Here is a 25922-nt window from a genome sequence, read left to right on the forward strand (position 1 = left end):
CAGGACAGAGCAAGAGACACGCTCCAATTTCCCTGCGTCTTGCCTGGTTTTTGCTAGTGTGACTCTGAGACACACAGTTACCCTTTCCCAACCAAGACTGTCCCACAAAAGCCACTCTCCAGCTCCCTGGGAAGTTTAATTGCATTGGGAAGAAGAGAACGGGCCCAAGTAACATTTTATAAAGATGTTTTACTTTCCAAAGTCCATGTGGGATGAAATGACGTTTGCTCTCCAACCAAACAACACCACGCTTACAAAGACGTGACATTTTTTTTGGTCCTTTATCAGAAAACGGTCCTTAAGAAAGCATATCAGGATGTGGATCCGCGATGCTGAGCAGAGTCAGGGTGTGCTGAGCAGTACCCACACCCAGATACCTGCTAGAGAACCCGGCCCTGGGCACCTTCTCCGGCTGCCTGGCCCACCCCGCCCCACCCATCCCGGCACAGCCCTGGGGAGCAGGGCGGCACTCACCGTCTGTCACAGCACTGCCATTAGGCACGCTTCCCAGATCAACAGTCGGCCCGTCCAGGAAAATTGTCAGCTCACCACCCGAGACAACGCCGCCTTTGTTCTCGGTCTGCAGGTTCAGGGTCAGCTGCGTGTTCTCCACTGTGGGACACAAAAAGCAACACGGATGGACAAAAGCAAACACGCACCAAGTTAAGATTCTCTAAGTTATAAGCCCTCGCTTCACCCACTCTGGCTTCCCTAATAACATCATTCTGCATCTTCACGCTTGTCTTATGGGCACAGAAGGAAAAAAAAGGGGGGGCAGAGGAAAATGCCTAGTTGTCATCGCTGTGTTAGGCCAGTGGGAAAGGCTGTACGCTTTTTTTTTTTTCCCTAACATTTCATATCCTTAGGCTAGCTAGGTAACACTATAGACTATATCACTTTTTTACGTGTTTGCTTATACCTGCAGGGCTGTAAGGAGAGAAGAAGAGAGAAGGATGGCAGGGAGAGGAAGATCTTAGTTACAAGCAGCACCCCCACCCCACCCGTACAAGGAATGGTGGCAAAGCAGAACCGAAAACCAGCTAGGAGACCCTGTGGAAAAGCCATCAGGTGTCATCTCTAGATAAAGGATGGCAGGGACTTATTCTTATTGATGGTAAAGAGGTGTTTTTTTAATTTTCAATCCTGTACTGTTGCACTTGGAAAAAAGGGGGAAAAAACTTTCAAACAACAGAAGTTCAATTAGGGCAAGTCACCCCACAGTTACATGGTCCTGAGTTGTGATCCCATAAGGAGAGACTAGTCTAGTCGACACCGGCACTGTGACTGGGGTGAGAAGGCAGCTCAGGGTCCCCTGGTCCCTGGAACACGAGGCAGATGCAGCTCCGTGGGCAAACAAGCAGAAGCACAAACCCGAGGCGGACTGCAAAGCACTGCATACCCCAACCCTGCCCCCCAGCCTGGCCACTGCGAATGGCTTCCACCCAGTTACCGCTCAGGACTACAGCCTCCAGCTCAGGGCCGTGCAATAATTACCAAGAAAGAGTAGTGGATCTGAGGATTTCCAAAGAGCATGCAGTCCTTCCACGGCTCCCCACATCTTACGAAGCCAGACCAGGAAAGTGGCCCATGTTCCAACCTCCCTCCCCACCCACACTACCCATCCGACCGCCACTCCATTTTATCTCTTGGTCGCTACTGTATTATTATAAGCTGGTTTTCTCAAACAAGGCAGGCTATGTATAAACAACTATCTCCATAAGAATTTCTTAGAGACAACCTCCCCTTACCAAAAAAGTTTGCCTTGCATCTCTCTAAGAAACAGACACAGATCTTTAAGAACTTAGAAGAAAAAAAAAAAAAAGTCTTAGAGTTCCTGTTGTGGCTCAGTGGGTTCAGGACCCGACAGAGTCTCCGTGAGGATGCAGGTTCGATCCCTGGCCTCACTCAGTGGGTTAAGGATCCACTGTTGCTGCTAGCTATAGTGTAGGTCACAGATGTGGCTCAGATCTGGTGTTGCTGTGGCTGTGGTGTAGGCTGGTAGCTGCTCTCTAATTCGATCCCTGGCCTGGGAACTTTCATATGCCACAGGTGCAGCCATAAAAAGAAAAGAAAAAAGTCTCAATCAATTCAAGGATCTACTGTAATAAGGTAGAAACCAGTCATCCTTCATATTTTCAAGCTCTCCAAGCATCTCTCTCTCTCCCCTTAATCTTTCATTCCCGTAGTAGATCTCTCCAAATCCTTCTGAGTCTGTTTTCAGTAAGTTTCACTCAGGGGCTTGGTGAGCTTCAAATATTTCTATAAAATAACACCTTTAACCTGAGAACTAGCTCCTTCCAAAGTCCCAGCGAGAAGGAAAGACCTGAGGCCTTTCAAATGGCAGTACCACTCACCAGCCAGGAAGATAAGCCACCTTGGAAGTGGGTCCCCCAGCCCCGGTCGAGCTTTCTCATGACTGCAGCCCAGCCAATGTATTGGGTGCAACCTCACGGAAGATCCCAGGCCAGAATGACTGCCCAGCTGAGCTGCTCCCAAGACCTGATCCACTGAAACTATGAGACAGATTTTTTAAAGTCAAGAAGCATCTCCCTACTCTACCATGCCGAGATCCAGGGCTTAAGTCCCTAGCAGGTAGTTGAGCACAGAAGTTGAGGGCAGGTACCAGTCAGGTAGACAGGATTCAAATCTCAGTTCTATCTAGCAGCTAAATGGGATCACACAAATCACTGAGCACTGGTCTCTCCACCTCCAAAACAGGAGCAGTAAGAACGTATTTTTCAGAGAATACTTATAAAAAATTAAAGAGCACCTATAAGTTCCTGATAGGCTGCCTTTTTTTTTTTTTTTTTTTTTTTTTTTTTTTGGCCATGCCTATGGGAGTTCCCAGGCCAGGGATTGAACCCATGCCACAGCAGTGACCACATCAGATCCTTAACCTGCTAGGCCACCAGGGAACTCCTATGCTATTGGTTTTCTTACCCCTCACTGACTCTCCTGTTTTGAGGCCGAGGAGTCCCAATCTCTCTTGGCCTAACTCGCTCACTGTACACTTGCTCTTTTCTTGACCTTTCTAAGCCTTTTTCAGGTTTTGGCAACAAACTCCAAGGTCAGCCACATACCCATCACAAGGATGAATAATCCTCTTGCCTTGCTTCTAGGACACGTTCTAAAGATGCCCTGCACACCACTATCAGAAACATGCTAAGATGAGAATTCTACAAGGATTCCTTGCGTTCCTTCTTGTATCTCAAAAGCTATCACTTTACAAGTGAAGTGTGGGCGCCTCTTCCCCTCCTTCCTGAGGGAGAGATGATACTATTCCACAGGAAGCTAGAGGAGCCCAAGGCCTCTTGCTGCTAATTTCAACCTCCTGACAGCCACTCTGCTATGGTCCTCGAACAAAGCCATGGGCAGAGCCCCGTTTTTCTCTCCATGGTCTCTTCTCAAGGCTCCAGCACAGCCTCTTCTGTCTGGTTTACCATCCCATCATGTCCAGCAAAGTCATTATCTGCATGCAGGCTAAGAAGGGACCTTGTGGGAGTTCCCATCATGGCTCAGCGGAAACGAACCCGACTGGTATCCATGAGGATGCCGGTTCGATCCCTGGTCTTGCTCAGTGGGTTGGGGATCTGGTGTTGCCATGAGCCATCGTGTAGGTTGCAGATGCAGCTCGGATCCCACATTGCTGTGGCTGTAGCTCCGATTTAACCCCTAGCCTGGGAATGTCCATATGCCGTGAGTGTGGCCCTAAAAAGCCCAGGAAAAAAACAAACAACCAAAAAAAAGAAGTTACCTTGTGACTCTTTGAGACACAAGTGACCTTCAAAAAGAGCCAGTGAGGAGGAAGCTCTTTTTCCTTTAAACTAAACTTTTGTGAACATAGCCCTCCACTCTGCTATTTACTAAAAAGACAGACCGTTAAGAGAGACTTCTGGCCATCACTGTCAGGACCAAGTGATCCAACTGAGCATCACTAAGAGCAAGACAACCCAACACCCATGTGCCTCCTGACGGGATACAGGACGAAGGACACAGCATCATGTTTAAAGACTTTTTGCTAAAAGCATTTAACTTGAATCCAATCAAGGCTCTAAACCTCCTTTCCAGTTTACACGAAGTCAAGGGATAAAGGAACAAACTCAGGGATACCATGAGGAAGCAATCACACTAGTCCAGAATATGGAACATCTGCATGGGAATTATCCCAGGCTCCTCGAAAAGGCAATGCCATGAAATCCATTTAAAATGGGGAGGTGAGAAGAAGAACCTTCCAGAGTGGGTGGGAAGAAGACTCTTCCAGATTTAAAAGAACTTAACGACCCAATGAATTCTGACTAAACCTTGGTTTGAAAAATATGTTCTTGGGACAATGGAAGAACTCTGCATCCAGACTGGATGTTCAATGATGCCTGGAATTACCGGTGGTTCGCTTCGGTTCCTTAATGGTACTGTGGCTTTATTTAGGAATGTTCTCATTCTTGGGACAGTCAAGAGTAGATTACGATGATATCTGCACATATTTTCAAATAGTTTTGTAGGAGAAGAGGCTGAGGTTGTCACAGGTGAAGTGTCAGGATAGCTACGATTTACCTGGAAATGGCTCAGGGAGGAACATGCACACGGTCACGGGCTCATACGTAGCCTGTTCACACAGGCTCGAAAACAAATGCAGCAGGATCTTAACAAACGTTGGTTCTTGGCGTCTGTGGGTTCAGTTCTCTTGCATGTCAGAAAATTGCATGATAAAATGTGGGGACAGGGTTTTTTTTTTTAATTGGCAAGGCTATTAAAAAATTAAACCTCTGAGAACAGAACACTCTATTATTCTTAAAAAAAAAAAAAAAAATCCACCTGAGCCAGGGGAGCCCTACAATGCATAATGGGAGTAAAGAAACCATTAGCTAATTGAGTGACGGACTTGAGCATACAGGGGAGGGTGAAAGGAGTAAGTGTGGCTGGAAAACATATACTGGAATCCGAGCTATAAATAGCAGCATCAGGCACCTCGCCTCTGGGGCCCTCGGGTTTCACTGCAGCCAGGCCAGTGACTCTACAAAGGGCCTTTCTCCTACACCAGGTCTTCCCCTGCAGGCACTGTTCAAAAATCGAGAAACTGATGAAAACATGGGTGTAGGAAGTCATGTTCCAGAGCTAGAACCAGAATGAGCGTAGGAGGCTCATCCGCCACCCTCCGTCAACCCCGTCCAGCCCTGCTCTGGCTGTGGTCATGCAGTTCACACGTGTGCAGTAAGCACCTACTCTTCGGCCCCTTGCGCTCCAACAGGCACAGGACAGACAGCAAGCTGTGCTGCTGGGTGTGTATATTCTACTTGGGGCAGGCACGAGGCAAGGGGTTGGTGGTTTGCGAAAACGGCATCATCTGTTAGATGGCAGCAAACGCAGTAGGATAAATAAAATGAAAGGAGGGAACGGGATGGAGAGGAAGGAGGGTTCCCGGTGGTGAGCATGTCTCACCGGGAAGGTGGCAATGAAGCAAAGACTTAAAGAAGGATGAGGCGTGGGAGCCACCAAAGTATCTGGAGGAAGATTATTCTAGGCAGAGAGAAGGAAGCTCGGAGGCCCTGGGTGGGAGTGTGCTCAGGCCTGAGGAACGGCAAGGAGGCGGGTGTGGATGAGGGAAGGGAGGAGCAGGAGACGAGGGCAGTCAGAAACCAGAACTCAGAGCTCCCTGGTGGTCTAGAGGGTTAAGGACCCAGCGCTCTCACTGCTGTGTCGCAGGTTCCACCCCAGCTCAGGAACTGCTGTGTGCCATGGGTGCCACCAAGAGAAAAGAGAAAAAAAAAAAAAAAAGGAACAAGGAGTTCCCGTTGTGGCGCAGGGGAAATGAATCCAACTAGGAACCATGAGGTTTCAGGTTCGATCCCTGGCCTTGCTCAGTGGGTTAAGGATCTAGCATTGCCATGAGCTGTGGTGTAGGTCGCAGATGCGGCTCAGATCTGGTGTTGCTATGGCTCTGGCGTAGGCCGATGGCTACAGCTCCAATTCAACCCTTAGCCTGGGAACCTCCACATGCCATGGATGTGACCCTAAAAAGACAAAAAAAAAAAGGAACCAGAACTCACAGGAAGGCCTTGGAGCCCTTGCAAGGTTTCTGGCATTTAGTCTGCATGAGATATGGAGTCATCAGAGGGTTCTCCATATCAGAAGAGGGCTCTGTTGTAGCTCAGTCACTCCGGCTATAGGAGGAGCAAGAGCTGAAGCAGCCAAGGCCAGGGAGGAGGTCCCTGCAATACTGCAGGTGGCAGCGGCTGGTGGCTTAGGCCAAGCAACGGCAGTGCCATCCCGGAACAGGGTGCCAAAGAGAGACTTGCCCTTTTCCTCCTTTAGAGCACTCGTTAGAAAAGACCCATGGCTCCCCACCACCCAGCACCTGGGCCAGCCCCCACAGGCCCACCAGGCTCTTCCAATCAAAACTTTGGGCAAATCATGGGCAGGGCTGCAAAAAGCGCCAACTTAGAGCGTGGCTGGAGGAAGTCAGATTCAATTACCACCGAATGGAACATACATAATGAAAATATTCCGTTGGCAAGCGACTTCAGTTCCTCCGGGAAAGCCAAGGTCCTGAGCTCGTGCTAACTTGAGTCATCAGCAAACGTACCTCTTCTGTTCTAAGTCCCCACAAGTTACCAATACCTTGTAATGCTACTTTCTGGAGGTCAAGAGAACAGTGCTATGGTTGGATATGAGCAGCTAGTGGCAAAGAATCTGGAAAATCCTCAAGGACTATGCCAGGAGATCTCTTTAAAAGCCAAGAGAGACAAGCAGAGAGATTAGGTGCTTCCCAGTGGACACATACACCAACTCATCAAAAAATAAATAAATAAATAAAGGAGTTCCCACTGTGGAGCAATGGGATAAGCAGCATCTTGGGAACGCTGGAACGCAGGTTCGATCCCCTGCCCAGCACAGTGGATTCAGGATCCGGTACTGCCACAGCTTTAGCTTATGTCACAACTGTGGCTCAGATCTGATCCCTGGCCTGGGAATTCCATATGCCATAGAGCAGACAAAAAAGAAAAAAAAAAAAAAAAAAAAGAAAAAACAGGAACCCAGAGCAGATGAAGCATCCAGATCTAGAACTCGACAGATGGGGAAAGAGAGGGACAGAGGAATGTGTTAAACCACACTTCGGGAACACAAATAGCAAAATTCAAAACATGGGAAACCATAGGACAGACTGTCTGGTTTCTTCAACAATGAATTATAAGGGGTAAAAAGAGGAAAGAGAATGTACTAATTAGAAGAGATCTAAGGAGTTCCCAACGTGGCGCAGTGGTTAACGAATCCAACAAGGAACCATGAGGTTGTGGGTTTGATCTCTAGTCTCCCTCAGCGGGTTACGGATCCGGTATTGCAGACGAGGCTCGGATCCCGAGTTGCTGTGGCTCTGGTATAGGCCAGCGGCTACAGCTCCGATTTGACCCCTAGCCTGGGAACCTCCATATGCCACGGGAGCGGCCCTAGAAAAGGCAAAAAGACAAAAAAATAAAAAAAATTAAAATTTTTTTAAAAAAATAAAATAAAAGAGACCTAAGAGACAAATCAATCCTGTTTGGATCCTGAGTCAAACAAGCCAATGGTGAGGGGGAAAAAAACTTTCTAAGACAACTGGGGAAATGTAAAAAGCCTGGATATTTGATGAGATTAAATCACTACCTTTAAGTTGCCCAGGTAGGAAGCTGGTGTCACGGTTACGCTTTTTAAGAGTCCTTATCTTTTTTGTTTGTTTGTTTGTTTTTTGTCTTTTTTTTTTTTTTTTTGCTATTTCTTGGGCCCCTCCCGCGGCATATGGAGGTTCCCAGGCTAGGGGTCGAATCGGAGCTGTAGCCACCAGCCTACGCCAGAGCCACAGCAACACGGGATCCGAGCCACGTCTGCGACCTACACCACAGCTCACGGCAACGCCGGATCTCGTTAACCCACTGAGCAAGGGCAGGGACCGAACCCGCAACCTCATGGTTCCCTGTTGGATTCGTTAACCACTGCGCCACGACGGGAACTCCAAGAGTCCTTATCTTTTAGAGCTACATACTAAAATCATTGTAAGTGAAGCATGTCTGGGATTTATATAAAAATAACCCAGTGGAGGTGGGGTGGGACTGGTCACCAGTAGCTGGGTTATGGGCACATAGGGGTCCACAGACTATTCTTTCCACTTTTGTGTATGACTGACATTTTCCATAATAGTTTATTTTTCCAATTCGGCAAACCTAATGAACAAACTGACTGTCAACTAAAAAACTACATGAATTCTACATTACATACACATTTTGAAATATAAAAAGGTAGAAAATATACAATTAAGCTGCTTAGGGAGTAGCCCCAGCGTTAATTTTCCCTGATTTCAAAGCCTCAGATTTACAAGTACCTTCAGGTTAATAATTTCCTATTGGGAAGAGTTGCTACGTGCAACAAGGATGAGTAATATTTTTCTAAGAGTTACTTTTTCCCTTCCCTGACTTGGACTTTTTAGTATGTTTTTTTGCATATGGGATTAATAACTATAGATAAATGGGGCATGGAAGCTGCCTTCCTTATTCCAACAGAGGGAAAAAAAACTCTATAAACCCAGAACTGCCAAAATGTGCCCCTATCATGCAGTTCAGCTCTGAAATCCAGAAGCCCTGCCTGAGCAGTTTCACCACAGGAGACGAAAGAACTTTCAGCGTTAGCACCGTCCCTCTCGGCTCCCACACCACCAACACATTCGTGCATGTCCATACTTACATCTTTTAAGAGGAAAAAATATTTTTTTCCCTTTTCTACCTAACTCAGGGGACAAATGTAAGGATTCACCTGGAAATTTGCGGAACACAAAACATACACAAGTAGGAGCCTTTTAAGGGAGACCAAGCGCTCTGGGGTCAAGAACCTCAGAAGCCCGATGAAGATGGGACTGATTTGGCCTTAGCAGAACTGCTCAGTGGAACAAACAAACCTCGCGCTTCCTGCCTCCTTCTCCCTCAATCCCATAGGCCCATCAAAAGAAAGTGAAAATAAGCAGGGCTTTCATTAACAGGTCAGTGTTCATTCTACACGTAGCTGTGAAACACTGGGGCACAGAGCAACGGAACCAGAGGAAATTCCAGAAGGGCAGAGAGCAAATAGTCTTTTTCCATTCCCCGGAACTCAGACACACACAGGCTGGAGGCGACCGGGGGGCTTAAAGAGAACCCTCTTTCACGTTCCCTTCGCAGGAAAGGAAGCCAGAGCTTCCAGGATTTACTGTTACGATGTCTCTTTGGCTCCCAACCTGAGCCAGAGCCTAACAACAGAGAGCCGTTCCTCCCAAGCTAGCAGCAGGTTGTACACACTGGAATTCGGGTTGGGGAACCAGTGTTGACTGTGCATCACCCCCCAGCGCCCACCACTCACACCTCAGCACAGTCTTCCCATAGCACACGGTGTAAGGAGGCTCTACCTGGGCCGTGAAGCTTCTCCTGCAGGCTGCTGCAGGGAAACCATCCTTCATCTTCTCTAAATTAATTAAAGTTTTGGACAACCGATGTTTACTCCTCTAAAAATGAAAACGGCTTCATTTTACAAAGCCAGTTCATAAACTTTTAAACAGAAGTAACGAAATAATCTCACAAAGAAATGCCACGTTGCAACTGTGAGACAGACTGCACTCCGGAGACCTTATGGTCCCATGAGTGCTGGCTATCTGGCCTGGTCAGGGATCAGGAAAAGTTTCCTGAAAAACGGACAATTCAACTGTCATCTCAAGTTTCAGGCAGAGAGCTGTCAGGTTGGGGGCGGGAGGTGAAGTACGCTGGGGAGGAAGACGACTACTCCGGGCAGAGGAAATACCACCTGCAAAGGCCCTGTGGCACGATGAACTAGATGCAGCCAGGAAACTGAACGGAGATGAGTGGGGCTGGCATGGAATGTGACCTAAATGGGGTAGGAGAGCTAGGGAGCAGCCAGACATGACAGTGGCTTGTGGGTCCACCATGCTCAAGAATTCTTCTCTACCCTAAGGGCCCAAGCATGGTACTTGAGGGTTTTTAATCAAGGTGTGATCACATCAGCTTTGTGATTGCAAAAATCATTCTGCAGTGGAAAACAGAAGGGAGGGAAGGAAAAGCAGATACAGAAAGAGTAGACAGGAGGCCAAAGGGAAGGACCCAGGCCAGCAGAGGTGCAGATATAAGAAGTGGGGAGTTCCTGTTGTGGCTCAGCGGTAACAAACCCAACCAGCATCCATGAGGACTCAGGTTTGATCCCTGGCCTCGCTCAGTGGGTTAAGGATCCGGCGTTGCCATGGGCTGCGGTGTAGGTCACAGATGAGGCTCAGATCCCAAGTTCCTGGGTCTGTGACGCAGTCTGGCAGCTGCAGCTCCAATTCAACCCCTAGCCTTGGAATTTCCATATGCAAGTGGGCAGACTTGCAAAAGTAAAAACCAAGAGAACCTGAGAACAGATCAGCAAAGAGAGTAGGCAAGAAGGATGAGGGGATCAAAGACCACTTATGTGTTTCTGACATATTCACTGGACAAATGGAGATCTGCACATTGAAACAGGGAACCCCGGCAAAGGACCAGGTCTAGGGAAGTTCAGCTCTGGACATGTTTATTTAGAGACGCTTCTGACACATCCACAAGGAAGGAGACCACAGGACATTAGTTAGGCACTGGATATGGAGCTCAGAGGCGAGGTCTCGGCCGGAGATTCAATCTATGGGTCACCTGCACAGGGGGGCTATGCATAAAGAGAACGTATGGATGGTAACGCCATCACTGAAGAAGAGGACGGAAGGGTAGGAAACTTGGTTAATAGTCAGACAAAGATGACCTTAAAATGAAGACAGAGAAGGACGGTCAGAGAGGCAGGAGGAAAGTCAGAGAGGAGCCCTAGAAGACAGGAAAGGGTGGGCTCCAAAGCATGGATGGAGAGTCTGCCCTTCGGAGAGGAGGAAGAGGGACAGCTCCCTGCCCACCACAAAGACGAGGGATGGGACACTAGGCACATGCATCCATCCTCGTTTTGGTAGCTGTCAGATGCATCAATCATGACTGTCCTTATTTCTCTTGAGCCAGGGTCCCAGTGTTCTAAAGCCCAAGCCCCTGCGGCTACACATGTGATTCTTCACTTACAAAAAAAAAAAAAAAAAAAAAAAGTCCACACACATGTAGGCTTCAGAACTGGCTATTCATCATGAGAGCCAGATAGGTCATCTATCAGATAAGGTACCTTATAGACAAAGCGTCCCTCTTGAATCAAATGAGGGTCCCTTTAACACAGAGAACCAAAAAAGGCCTCATCTGTCTTGGTAAATCTGTTTGTCAAGCTACAGCCTAGTTCTAAAATTGCTAAGCAATTTAGGGGGAAAAAAATATGACCTGGGAAAGTTAGGTCTTTAGGACAATCTGTCCAATCACATTGGTCACTGCTGCCTTGTCCTTAGAGCTGCTCTTCCCCAAGGAGGGGGAGTCGTCATCACCCATTAATTCTGAGGATTCCTAGACCAGGCCCATCTCAACAGCTCATCCATCCTCTGAGCCCTCAAGGAACCTCAGCAATCACAATACCTCTCCTGTTGCACAAAATCAAAGCCCTGTTTGTAAACACGGCAAAGACAGGCTTTCACTGCACAAATCTCCTTTTCAACTGTCTCTGAATAGCAAAAGACAGGAGCCCAGCTAGAAGAAAACTTTTATGGTTACTCTGCTTTTTAAAAATCAGCAGGGTGAGGAGTTCCACTGTGGCAAAGTGGGTTAAGAAGCCGACTGCAGGAGTTCCCGTCCTGGCGCAGTGGTTGACAAATCCGACTAGGAACCATGAGGTTGCGGGTTCGGTCCCTGCCCTTGCTCAGTGGGTTAACGATCCGGCATTGCCGTGAGCTGTGGTGTAGGTTGCAGAAGCGGCTCGGATCCCGAGTTGCTGTGGCTCTGGCGTAGGCCAGTGGCTACAGCTCCAATTCGACCCCTAGCCTGGGAACCTCCATATGCCGCAGGAGCGGCCCAAAGAAACAGCAAAAAGACAAACAAACAAACAAAAACAAAAACAAAAAAAAAAGAAAAAGAAGCCGACTGCAGTCGTTTGGGTTGCGTCAGGGTGCAGGTTCAGTCCCCAGCCCAGCACAGTGGGTTAAAGGATCTGGCACTGCTGCAGCTGTGGCAGAGATCAGATTTGATCCCTGGCCCAGGAATTTCCTTAAGCTGCAAGTGCAGCTATTAAAAAAGAATGGCTTTCTAAAAATTACAGTTTCAGGGCAATCCTATCAAGGCACAGTAGAAACGAATCCGACTAGGAACCATGAAGTTACAGGTTTGATCTCTGGCCTCGCTCAGTGGGTTAAGGATCCAGCATTGCCATGAGCTGTGGTGTAGGTTTTGGACTCGGCTCCAATCCAGCACTGCTGTGGCTGTTGGGTAGGCCTGCATTCAACTCCTAGCCTGGGAACTTCCATATGCCACTGGTGTAGCCCTAAGAAGACAAATAATAATAATAACTTTTTTAAAACGTTTTGAAACAACATGCTTATAAAAAAGTCAGGCAGAAATTCAAAATATGACATAAGCGCTCATATTCCAAATCCCTTCCCCATGACAAAGCTCACTGCTCTCGACCCTGTGTAAAGCAGTCACACTTGAAAACAGCAGCACAAAAACACACATAAACTACACATGTGAAAGTGAGTTCACCCTAGGCCCACAAGTTGTGCCCTTTGATTTTTCACTTAAAGTATCCTAAGAATCTTTAAAAATATATACAGGAACAACCTACCTGTTGAGGAGGGCTTTAGGATCATGGGAAGAGCACATTCAAAGGAAATTCAGGAGTTCCCGTCGTGGCTCAGTGGTTAACGAATCTGACTAGGAACCATGAGGTTGCGGGTTCAATCCCTGACCTTGCTCAGTGGGTTAAGGATCCGGCATTGCCATGAGCTGTGGTGTAGATCGCACATGCAGCTCTGATCCTGTGCTGTTGTGGCTCTGGCGTAGGCCGGCAGCTACAGCTCCGATTTGACCCCTAGCCTGGGAACCTCCATATGCCACGGGAACGGCCCAAGAAATGGCAAAAAAGACCAAAACAAACAAAAAAACAAAAAACAAAGGAAATTCAGCCTTTCCCCCACCGTGCCCACCTCCAAGAGAATGCCCTTGTGTGATACATGTGTAAGTAAACACTCATGCATTCGTGAGCAAGAGGAGGAGGAAGGGAAGCATATGAGCGCCTTGCTGTCCTGTATGTAATAAACAGCATCCCCAAGGCTGGGCCTGACGCCAAGGTCAAAGTCTCCGCCGCTCCGCACCTGACAATGGCACTGACCGGGTAACTGTGGCATTCTTACTCCGGTCCAGGACTGCGTTCCCTCCTGACTCACCACACTCTTACAAGAGTCAGTCTCCTACTCTAAGAAAAATGCTCCTGGAATACTGGCAGACTGAAGGAAAAGGGGAAATAAAATACTCGCATAAGTGAGGTCTGATCTTCCGGGACTCCAGCAGCTACAGCAGCAGCATCTTCCCAGGAACCTGGGAGACTAAACGGACAAGCAGGCGGGAGTCACGCTCAAACAACTGGCACAAGGCAGAGGCCCCATTGTCAGACAAAATGTTTCAGGGTTGATTTTCTTTTTTTTTTTTTTTTGGCCAAAGGGGAAGGAAACAGCTCATATCCAGGCAACAGTCTCATTTTCCTCTCACCAATTCCAAGCTCTCTGCAAAGTCACCATTTCACGGCTATAACAGCTGTCAGTTCAGAAGCTGAATGCTATGATTAGAGACAGCCCGGGCCCCCGAGGAGACAAAATCCCACAGCCATGGGACAGGCTTAAGAGGAACGGGAGAAGTTTCCAGAAATGCATGAACAACATAGTCCTACACTATTAACTGCCCAGTTTGGAAGGAAAGTCTCCTGAATCTTCCTTAAGCAAATTAATCTCTACACGTTGCACCATCCAACATGGGGACCGCAAGCCACACGTGCCCACTGAGCACTGGAAATGCGGCCGGTCCAGACTGAGATGTGTGTGCTAGGAATGAAAATGACAGACACCTGATTGGCAAGACATGAAACCGTAAAAAAAAAAAAGAAAGAAAAATATCTCATTAATAGTCTTAGACTTCTTTATATTGGTTATATATCAAAATGATAACATTTTGGATATATTGAATTAAAGAAAATATACTATGGAAATTAACTTCACCTGTTTGTTTCTAGCTTTTTTTTTCAATTTTTTATTAAAATATAGTTGATTTACAACGTTGTGTCGATGGCTGCCGCACAGCAAAGTGACCCAGTCATACATATATTTATATTCCCTTTCTTACATTATCTTCCATCATGGTCCATCCCAATTAACAAGGAGACGCTGGACTAAGCCAACTTAGGGTATCCCGATGTTTCCAGACTGGCGGGGAGGAAACCAGCAAAGGAAACTGGAAAAGAGTGACCAGAATGATTGAAAACCCTGTGCTGTATAGTGGATGCATTGCCTATCCATTCTAACTGTAATAGTTTGCATCAACTAACCCCCAACTCCCCATCCATCCCTCTCCCTCTGGTTGTTTCCGTTTCTATCTTCTTCTTTTTTGGGGGGCGGGGGGCAACATCCACAGCACAAGGAAGTTCCCAGGCCCAGGAACTGAACCCCATGCCACAGCAGCAACCCAAACCACAGCTGTGACAACGTCAAATCCCTGACCTGCTGAGCTACCATGGAACTCCTGTTTTTACCTTCTTTCATGTGGCTACCAGAAAACTTTAAATTAACATACGTGGCTCGCTTTACACTTCTGCTGGACAGCACTGCTTGGGCGCCTCCTCCCTGCCATTTCTGGTCAAAACCTTGAGCTGCTCTCTCACTCCCCAGGCTGGGCCGGCTACAGGGGCCTTCTCTGGAATTTCATTGGACCAAGCTCATCCCTACCGCCAAGTTTCCCAGATGCTGTTCCTTCAGGCTGGCGTGCTTTTCCCTGTTGGCCTGGACAATCGTGCCTCCTCTTCCTGGAGTCCTAGAGTCACCCCCCTGGGGAAGCCTTCCTTGACACCCCGACCCTAGGTGAGGTTAAGTCTGCGGTGAAGCAACGCCCAGAGCACCCTGCAGTGTCCTCCATCCTATCTGTCGGGGACAGTCCGCATGAGCTCTCTGTTTAACGTCTGTCCCATGGTCCTCTCTAGGCCCTAACTTCCAGGACGGGCTGCCTCTGTGCCCTGCAGCATCTCTAGCAACCTAGCCCAGTGCTCAGAGGGATTCACTGTGTCAACACTGGGAAATAAACTTCACACCCATCCCCGTTCCAGGCCCATCCCACCATGCTAAGAAAATACCCTATAGAAAGGAAGGAAATTTCCTCTTGCACAAAACTCTGATGGAACACTGACAATTCATACAGTAAAAAGAAAAAAGAAAAGAGAGGGGAAAAGTGTCTTGACCACCTGCTATAGGTTAAAATGCAAAAAAAGGTCATGACACACCACTAGAAAAAGAAAAAGAGGGACGGCCTCAGCCGGCATTCGTGTGTTGAGGGGTAGAATGAACCTTTGCTCAAACACACGTTCCCACGGAGTGGACCGATCTCCAAAGCCAGTAGTTTTACAGAACACTCTAGAGGTGGCCTTAAACCCCAGGTTACACTGAGGCGGCCACGTACAGGGGAAGGCCTTCCTGACAGAAAGCTTTTCTTCTTTCTCCCAGTGAGGGCTCACAAGGCAGCCTCTCAGCCGGTGACACAGAAAGCAGGTCTGTTTTAACGTTCGCTTGCAGGGGCCTGTGTGTTTACTTTTGAGACTCCCAACTAAAAGGACCTTTTCTTTTGAACAGCTCTCTGCCGACACCGAAGCTGAGACCGTGGGTCCGGCTGGAGCTACGAGGAGCTGGGGGCGTGGGGTCGGGGAGGGGGTGGCTTTTGGCTGCTTCGGGAATTCCTTGAGGTCTGGCTTGGCCGGGTCTGCCCGAGGTGCACAAGGACGGAAAGCAACACACAGAGAGCTTTTCAGAGGCTGTTAAAGACAGTTTTAAACCCGACGCCTGGCGTCTGGGGCCCATCAGGGAAACAGTCATGGATGGAACTGCAACCGGATTGAGGCAAAGCGAAACAAGCGTGTGCATTTGCAGGCTGGGGATGGACGCAGGCCCAGGTGTCCCCAGAGAGGGCATCCAGCACCATCCTGGTCCTGCCTCTGCCTCAGAGGTCAGCCACGACACTGGCCACAAACACCTCAATCAGGAATTCCCTTCGTGGCTCAGTGGTCACGAACCCGACTAGGATCCACGAGGATGCAATCCAATCCCTGGCCTTGTTCAGTGGGTTAAGGATCCAGCATTGCCAGGAGCTGTGGCGTAGGTCGCAGATGCAGTTCAGATCCTGCATTGCTGTGACTATGGTGTAGGGCGGCAGCTATAGCTCTGATTAGACCCCTGGCCTGGGAAGTTCCATATGCCATGGGTGAAGCCCTGAAAAGACAAAAAAGCAAAACCCTAAATCACACAAAATGATGCAGGCAGGACACACTGACCAGATGTGGGTTAGAGGAGGAAAAGTAATGGCAAAGGTTTTTTTTTTTTTTTTTTTTTTTTCTTTTCTTTTTTGCTTTTTAGGGCCGCACCTGCAGCATATGGAGGTTCCCAGGCTAGGGGTCTAATCAGAGCTACAGCTGCCGCCCTACCCCACAATCACAGCAACACCAGATCCGAGCCGTGTCTATGACCTACACCCAGCTCACGGCAACGCCAGATCCTTAACCCGCTGAGCGAGGCCAGGGATAGAACCCAAACCTCATGGTTCCTAGTCGGATTCACTTCCGCTGAGCTACAACGGGAACTCCAGGACTCCAAGATTTTTTAGCCCGAGCAACACCGAATTGCCACTGCCTGAGATGGAAGAAGCCATGGGAAAGCAGGCAGCTCAGCTTTTAACGTGTTCATCCGAGGATGCTAATCGGGCAGCTTCAAACACCACCGCTGGTTGCCCAGGGCAAGGCCCAGGTGTGAGTCACAGGGGAACAGACCAAATTTAAAGCCCAGAAGGCTGATAAGGCCATGACAAGAAGAGGTGTAAATTAACAAGTAGATGTAGGACTAAGCCATCTCGAGGCATCACAATGTTTCTAGAGTGGTGAGGAGGACACCGGCAAAGGAGACTGGAAAAGAGTGACCAGAAGGAAAGACAGACGACCAAGTGGAAAGAGAGCATCAAGGAGGAAGGATGGATTCTCTGCATCCAGTTTTCAAGGCAAGGAGCTGGGGATGAGAACTGACCACTGGAGTGAGCCGCAGGGCGGCGGCTGAAGAACATGCACAGCACTGGCGAGGGAGTTCCTGTCGCAGCGCATGGGAAACAAATCCAACTAGCAACCATGAGGTTGTGGGTTCCAGCCCTGGTCTCGCTCAGTGGGTTAAGGATCTGGCGTGGCTGTGGCTGTGGTGTAGGCTGGCCACTGTAGCTCCAATTTAATTCTTAGCCTGGGAACCTCCTTATGCCTTGGGTGCGGCCCTAAAAAGCAAAAAAAAAAAAAAAAAAAAAAAAGCAGCAGCAGCAGAAGAAAAAGGGAGAAGGAGATAGAAAAGAGATGCAAGTTAACAGATTAATCACTTTTCCAAGCCAAACAGACTGGCAGAGGTTAAAAAGACTGGCAACACCCAGCACAACTGAGATTAAACGAAACAGGGCTATGTGCCACGTGCGCACACACTGTGGGAGTGTGAATTCAGTCTTTGCAACAGACCCAGGCCACAGGCATCACAAAACCTGAAACGTGCCTGCCTTCTGACCCAGTGATGCATGCCTAGGAATTTACTACCCTAAGAAAAAAAAAAAGACAAGAGAACAAAGATATCTTTACAAGAATTTACCGAAAACTCTTGCTTATAGTAGTAAAGGAATAGAAACAGCCAACAATAAAAGACTGGTTAAACTATGGTGTATTCATACCCAAAAAATGCTATTGGAGCCATTAAAAGGATCTAGTTTCATTGTGGTGGAAAGACTGGGTGGAAAAAAAAAGCAACTTATAAAGCAATACATACAGCGAGTTCCTAGTTTGGGAAAAAAGCTATACACGCACATATACATGACTGTATTATATACATATGATTGACATACACCCCAAAAGCTGAGGGGATATATACCAAAATATTAACAGGGTTAGCTCTGAATAAAAAAATTTCCACATATCTTCTCAATTCTGCTGTGAGACTAAAACTGCTCTAAAAAATTCTTTAAAAAATACAAACACTCAACGGAGTTCATAACAACAGAACAAGATTTGCAAGCATTGTGGGGGGAAAAAAAAGAATTTCCAGTGATCTTTCCCTAACAAGACAAAAAAAAAAAAAAAAGAATTTCCCGTGATTTTTAACCTCCTTCGTTGAAAGGCAATATATGCAGAGAGTGCAGGCAAAGGCTCTTGAGACAAAAAGGCCTGGGTCAAATCCCAACTCTGCCTCCACCTACTATGCGACCTTGGGCAAGTTACAGCATGTCTGCCTGTTTCCTCCTCAAAGGAGATGGCAGTACCACCTACCTCATGGGTATGAGGAGGATTAAATGAGAAGGAAAAAAAAAAAAAAATATATATATATATATATACACACACATATATATTAAGACTTCATACCTGGCACATACTAAGCGGTCACAATGTTTTTGTCTTTTTTTTCAACAAGCACGAAAGAATAAAAATCCAAAAAATAATGATAACATTTTCAGTTTTAGGTTTATGCTTCCTTTATAATCACAAAAAAGTATTAATAGTCCCCTCATTGCCCCCATATCCAGAGGTTCCACATCCAGATTCACCCAAATGGGGATCAAAAATATTCAGAAAAAGGAGTTTCCACCATGGTGCAGTGGAAACAAGTCTGATTAGGAACCATGAGGTTGTGGGTTCAATCCCTGGCCTTGATCAGTGGGTTAGGGATCCGGCATTGCCCTGAGCTGTGTGTAGGTTACAGATGAGGCTCAGATCCTGCATTGCTGTGGCTCTAACATAGGCCAGTGGCTACGTCTCCGATTCACCTGAGAACCTCCATATGCCATGGTGCAGCCCTAAAAAAACAAACAAACAAAAAAAAAAAATCAGAAAAAAAGAAAATTCCAGGGAGTTCCCTGGTGGCCTAGGAGTTAGGGATATGGCACTGTCACCACTGTGGTTCATGTTTGATCCTTACCTTGGGAACTTACACATGAGGGAAAAAAAAAAAATTTCAGAAAGTTCCCAAAAGCCAACCTTGAATTTACTGTGCTCCAACAACAATTCACAAAGCACTTACATTGTATGAGGTATTATAAGTAATTTAGAGATGATTTAACAGATACGAGGTATGTGCATAGGTTATATGCAAATATAACACTATTTCACATAAGGGACTTGAGCATCTTTGGCCTGTGGTATTGGGGCAGGCCCCACAGATACCAAGGAACAATTATAATACTTTCAATTTTGGGGAGCTTCCATCTTGGCTCAGTGGCTATGAACCCGACTAGGAACCATGAGGTTGCGGGTTTGATCCCTGGCCTTGCTCAGTGGGTTAAGGATCCGGCGTTGCCGTGAGCTGTAGTATAAGTCCCAAATGCAGCTCCAATCCCACATTGTTGTGGCTATGGTGTAGGCTGGGGGCTACAGCTCCATTTCAACCCCTAGCCTGGGAATCGCCATATGCCACGGGTGTGATTCTAAAAAGACAAAAAAAAAATATACATATTTTCACTTTTGGGAGCAAGAGAGAATTTCTCAGAAACTTTCTGTGAGCCTTCCATGAGACTGAAATAACTAGGTCTTAGTGGCTGACCAGGTTCATAAACGTAACCTCTTGGCTCTGCAGGACTGGCTTGGCCATTCCTCCCATCAGGCCTCATCAAGGCACTGGAGTTTGCAGCTATGTTCTAAAGAACAGCTCCCTACCAGTCCATAGCACTGTCACGTACTTCCTTTTCGCTTCCATCTCTTGCCTGCCTCCCCCTCAGCTGAAGAAGCAGTGAATACTTTTTCAAACTTAAAACTGTTTTCAAGTGAGGAGCAACGTTTTAAAATTTTCTCTCGTCTCCCCCTGACTCACGTTCCAAGGATCAGTGGTTTTATTTACCTTTCAGTGGAAAAACTGGAAAAACAGCGCTGTGTTTACTTTAAAATCAATGCATGCACTGTGTGTCAGGCCTGCCTCCTTGAGCCACACACGGCCCACACACCAGAGCACACCATCCTCGCAGAGAAGGAGGGAGGGAGGGCTCGTGACTGGCCTATCTGTTCTCGGAACGTAAAGTGCAGTAACAACCCTCTGCTTAGAAGATTTTTAAATAAATAGGAAGCTGTTTGCTTTTTTTTCTCTGCTTTTTTTTTTTTTTTTTTCAGTCTGGAGACACACATGTGGAAAGAAAACAGACCTACATAGAAAATGAAGAGCTTAAGCAAAGAGTTTTTCAAAGGTACTTCATTCCTTGCAGTGGTTTGGGTACAGTGATTCTCAAACCACCTCCTGTGCCTGCAGAACTGAGGAAATGAGTGAATTGATGGATGATGGGAAGAGGCAGGGCTCTTAGGAAAGCAGGAGTATCAGCAAGAACCCTGCGGGGCTGAATTAGAACCGGAGGTTTCAGTACAAATTCATCATGTTTAATACAAGACAAAGGAGTAGATATTTACATGTCTGTGTGCACTGGGGTTTTTTTGTTAGTTTGGGGGGGTTTTGTTTTTGTTTTTTGCTTTTTAGGGCCACACCCGCTGCATGTGGAGGGTCCCAGGCTAAGGGTCAAATCAGAGCTACAGCTGCCAGCCTACACCACAGCCACAGCAACGCCAGATCCAAGCTACACCTGCGACCTACACCACAGCTCACAGCAACGCCGGATCCTTAACCCACTGAGCCAGGCCACGGATCAAACCCGCAACCTCATGGTTCCTAGTAGGACTCATTTCTGCTGTGCCACAATGTGAACTCTGGCTTTTTGGTTTTTGTTTTTTTAAATTCTTCCCCTTTTTTGGCTGCCCCAGGCCACAGTGAGTTCCCAGGCCAGGGATCAGATCCGAGCCTCAGTTGTGACATACACCACAACTTCATCAACGCTGGATCCTTAACCCCACTGTGCCCAGCCAGGAATCAAACCTGTGTCCTGGCACTGCAGAGATGTTGCCGATCTGGTTGAGCCACAATGGGAACTCCAGAACGTTAGGTTTCTTGATTTGGTTAATTATACAGTACTTCAGTAAGAAAATACCCTTCTTCTTAGGAAACAGACACTTAACTATTTAGGGATAAAGAAGTACAAGATTTGTCATTTTAAATGACTCAGCAAATCATTATATGTGTATATACAGATGGAGACGATGTTATGGCCAATGCACCAAAATATCAACAGTTGGGTGAAGGGTAGAGGGGTATTCTTGGTCCTATGCTTGTAACCTGTCTCTGAGTTTGAAATTTTTTATTTTTATTTTTTTCTTGTCTTTTGAGAGCCTCACCCATGGCTTGTGGGAGTTCCCAGGCTAGGGGTCAAATCGGAGCTAAACTGCTGGCCGACGCCACAGCCACAGCCACAGCCATGCCAGTTGCGAGCCATGTTTGTGACCTACACCACAGGCTCACGGCAACGTCGGATCCTTAACCCACTGAGCAAGGCCAGGGATCGAACCCACAACCTCATGGTTCCTAGTCGGATTCATTTCCGCTGTGCCACAACAGAACTCCTGAAATTATTTTAAAGTAAAGGAGTTTTGTTGCTGTTGTCGTTTTTAATCCACCTCAAGCTAGATTTCCCTCCTCAGAAGCAGGACGAACTGGTAGTGCCAAGGTCTGTGGTGCTGATGAGGCTGGCTGCGGGAGAGGAGCGCTTCAGGACAAAAGTGGGTCCCGGGTCCTACGTGCCAGCAAGCCAGAAAGAAAGGGAGACCGTCCAGCGGACGGGGGCGGTTGAAACCTATGTTGACAACTCTGAAGCTGGAGGGCAGGGATTAGGTTTGAAAATTCCCCTAACGAAAAGGTTTTTAAAAGTCGATATTCATGCAATTAAAAACAAATTTTTTAAATCAATATTCAACCGCAAAAGCTGGCTTGCACACAGAGATGACGAGACCTGTCCTTAGGAGACAAACCAGGACTTTTGGGCAAGTCCTCCGCTCTGGCGCAGCCAGGTCAGTGTCCCCGCAGGGTCAGCGGAGGCTGACCATGACGCAAGTGCTGGGCTTGAGTAAAACCCTCTACCCCAGCATCCCTCAGCCAGGGGGAGGCAGCAAGCGTCAGCTGGGCTTCCCAATGAACTTTAAAGTCCACCCAGGGGAAAACAAGGGAGCGAATGAAAGGATGAATTATGTTCCGTGGAGCAGAAAAACGCCAGGTGGGGCAACCCCTACGCGTCATGTCCTTCCCGGGAAAAGTGGTTTCCAGAAGACCGGGGCTCCCGATGAGAGGAGTCGCCTCACCCACTGGGACCCACTACCCTACGAAACCGTATTCCTACTTAGACATCACTCTGGAAACACTTCCGGCCCGGCAGCTCCCCAGGGAGCGCATGCGCCCAGACCACGGTGCAGAAGTGTCCCGTGCTGCCAACGGCCTCCCCGCGCCACACCTGCAAAGCCTTCCCACTTCTTCAGTCTTAGAACTGTCTCTTGGAACAACCTCAGGTCTGCCTCCCATGTAGGCAAGGAGGTTCCCTATCAGGAAACTGTCTTTGATGTCCATCTCTGGGATTTGAACCGCCCACTCTTTGCAAAGGAAAGTAGCCTACGATGCAGAATAATAACTACCCTTACTCCTCCTCCTCCCCCCATAGGACTTCCATGTGTCAGGTACTGTGAGTTCATTTAATCTCAAAACAACATTTTACAGACAAGGAAACAGAAGCAAAGTGAAGTTAAGGGATGGGAGGCTGTACAAAGCTGCTGGAATCAGGATTCAGACCCACGCAGTCTGAGTCCACTGTCTTCCCATCCTGAACCACTTCTCTACACAGCAGATTTGCAATCACCAGAAACAGCTGTGCTCTAAATAGGAGGCTTTATGAAACATGGCTAGAATATTTTCTCTATTGGTTATGCTACTGCCATCCTAGATTTATAAATTTTCATCCTAGATTTTCTTTTTCTAAGAAAAAGCAGCCCACTGCCCTATTACAATCCAAATTTTCCATCGGATACAGATCTGATGGGCCTCACTACTCAAGCCAGCCACACACTCACAGTGCTAAGCTGGTGTCAGGCGGAGCAGCAGGAGCTGCAGCCACTGCCACAAGCAACACTCCCTGGGAGCCATGGAAAACATCCTCCTCCATCCCTCTGGGCTCAAGGAGAAAATCACAGCAGCAACTACAAACAAGGATCAGAACTCAGCAAAGTGTAGGGGATGGCGAATGGCTTCACCACTGCAACACTGCTGACAGTCTCTACAAACGCTAAACATACATTCACCCGATGAACCAAGTCCTCAAAGTAGATATAGAGACAGACAGACAGAGAGACAGATATTTCTGGCCACACCCACAGCATGTGGAAGTTCCTGGGCCAGGGATCGAACCCGAACCATGACAGTGTCTTGAGCTGCCGCAGTGACAATGCCAGATCCTTAACCTACTGTGCCACAAAGGACCTCCACAAGACAAGAGACAAACTCAGCAGACATGCACATCTATGTCCTCCAAAATATACAAATAAGAATGTTTAGGAATTCCTGCTGTGGCAGTGGTTTAAATGCCACTTAATCCTGCAGTAGGTTAAGGATCTGGTGTAGTCTCTGTGGTTGCATGGGTTCTCTCCTGGATCCAGCATTGCTGCAGCTCTGGCATAGGTCATACCTGGAGCTCGGATTTGATCCTTGTCTCGGGAATTTCCATATGCCGTGGGTTCAGCAAAAAAGAAAAAGAAAAAAGAAAAAAAAATAAAATAAAGGAATGATCACAGAAGCTTTGTTTGTGATAGCTAAAAAGCAGAAACAACCCAAATGTCCAACAGGAGACTAGCCAAATAAACTGTGGTATAGTCCTACAAGAGGATAAAGACAAACTCAGAAATTTCAAACTCTCATATACAAAAGCAGAGATGAATCTCACAGATACGATGAAGAGCCAGGCACAAGGAAACATACTATCTGACTTCACTGTTATGAAATTGAAATATAGGCAAAACTAATCAAAAGTGATCAACAGTGAGAAAATCCAGAATAGTGGTTATCTCAGGGCAGGACAAGGGGATATTGACTGGAAGAGACACGGGGAACTTTCTGGGGCCCCGGAAAAGTTCTTTATCTTGATCTGAGTGACGGTCACATAGAAGTGAACATATATAAATATTCATTGAACTCTGTCACTTAAGATTTGTGCATTGTCCAGAGTTCCTACTGTGGTGCAGCAGAAACGAATCCACCTAGTATCCATGAGGATGCGGGTTTGATCCCTGGCCTCACTCAGTTGCTCCAATTCAGCCCCTAGCCTGGGAACTTCCATATGCCACAGGTGCAGCGCTATAAAAGCTAACAAACAAACAAAAATCTATGCATTATTCTTTGAAAGAAAAAATTGCAAATGGGACTCAGAGACAAATTTAAAGAACGTTTTCATTATTGAACAGAACAGGACAAAAATAAACGCACTAAGGCATTAAACTCACAAAGCTATACATGACTGAGTGAATAAACAAATAAATAAAGCAGATCTAGAGCAAACAGTTGAAAATAGCTAAAAATTGAAATTAATATTAGAAAATGCGGTGTAACTGCTAAATAAGTCCAAGGACTTGTCCTGTCAAAAATAAATTAAAAAACAAAAATTAAAAGAAAAATGTCTGTTGGTCAAGAAAAAAAAATGGGAAAAAATACACAAATATCAACATTTTTAAGTGAGAAAAACTAGAAACACTTTAAAAAGAATGCTAATTAAAATCTTTATACTAGTAATTTGAAAATCTCATGAGACAATTCTCAGAAAATAAAACTTTAAAAAATTGACACAAGATGAATCAGAAAAGCTGAACAAACCAATCATTATGGGGTAAAAACTGAGTAAGTCATCAAAGAATTATTTCAAAGAAAGCTGCCAGACCTAGTTGGTTTTATGGGTAATCTCTTTCCTATACTCATGGAACAGATAATTCCCATGTTATAGAGACGATTCCCAATGCTGGAAAGCACTTCAATTTACTTTATAAAATTAGCCTAGCCTCAACTCCAAAGCTGACAAAAATAGTACACAACTACAGACAAATGTCATTTATGAATACAGACGGAAAACCTCCAAATAAAACATGAACAAGCAACTCTAACAACATTTTCAAGGAATAATCTACCAGGAGCAATTAATTATATTCTAAAAATTCTTAGATTGTTACTGCAAGGAAATTAACACAATAAATTGAAAGAAGGAAAATCACAGAATTATCCCAATGGTTGCTTATAAGATATGTGTTAAAGATTCGCGTCCCTGTTCTGATTAAAAAATAGTAATAATAATAATGATTAATAAGCCAAAAAGACAGGTTACCAAATAATACTCAAACTGACACTTAAAGAAGTCACAAAGAGGAGTTCCTGTCGTGGCGCAGTGGTTAACGAATCCGACTAGGAACCATGAGGTTGCGGGTTCGGTCCCTGCCCTTGCTCAGTGGGTTAACGATCCGGCGTTGCTGTGAGCTGTGGTGTAGGTTGCAGACGCGGCTCGGATCCCGCGTTGCTGTGGCTCTGGCGTAGGCCGGTGGCTATGGCTCCGATTGGACCCCTAGCCTGGGAACCTCCATATGCCACGGGAGCGGCCCAAGAAATAGCAAAAAGACCAAAAAAAAAAAAAAAAAAAAAAGTCACAAAGAAACTTGGTTATCAGACAAGGGAGGCTGGCCACTCCATCGCCACTAAAACAAGAAGTTACATGCAAAGCAACTAACAAGAAAAAGGAGTATGATTATCTCCTAGGATGAGCAAAATTATCAGTCTCAGAAACCATATAAATGTCTACCATGAAAACCCAAAAGAAACTGTTGAAAACCTGTATTAAGAATTCAGCAAGTGACTG

General features: G+C 46.6%; 1 protein-coding gene and 1 long non-coding RNA gene across 5 annotated transcripts in view; one reads left to right on the forward strand and one right to left on the reverse strand.

Annotated features, from left to right (window-relative positions):
- WWP2 (WW domain containing E3 ubiquitin protein ligase 2) overlaps nt 1–25922 on the reverse strand; it is a 158833-nt gene that overhangs the window by 90834 nt on the left and 42077 nt on the right. For all 4 annotated transcript variants that reach the window (XR_014805563.1, XM_021093861.2, XM_021093863.2 and 1 more), the window contains exon 5: nt 475–612. Coding sequence is in view for 3 of the 4 variants with exons in the window: in XM_021093861.2 (XP_020949520.1) it covers nt 475–612 (138 nt within the window). In the remaining variant the exon portion in view is untranslated. The remainder of the gene's footprint in view (nt 1–474; nt 613–25922) is intronic.
- On the forward strand, nt 2793–25642 carry LOC146402228 (uncharacterized). The gene is made up of 2 exons (XR_014805577.1): nt 2793–7254; nt 25459–25642. It is a non-coding gene; the product is annotated as an uncharacterized LOC146402228 (long non-coding RNA).

The sequence above is a fragment of the Sus scrofa genome, chromosome 6, assembly GCF_054392235.1.
Source record: "Sus scrofa isolate SSC_HxYL_T2T_F1_AM1 chromosome 6, Sscrofa_HxYL_maternal_Yorkshire_Landrace_v2.0, whole genome shotgun sequence".
Classification (NCBI taxonomy): Eukaryota; Metazoa; Chordata; class Mammalia; order Artiodactyla; family Suidae; genus Sus; species Sus scrofa.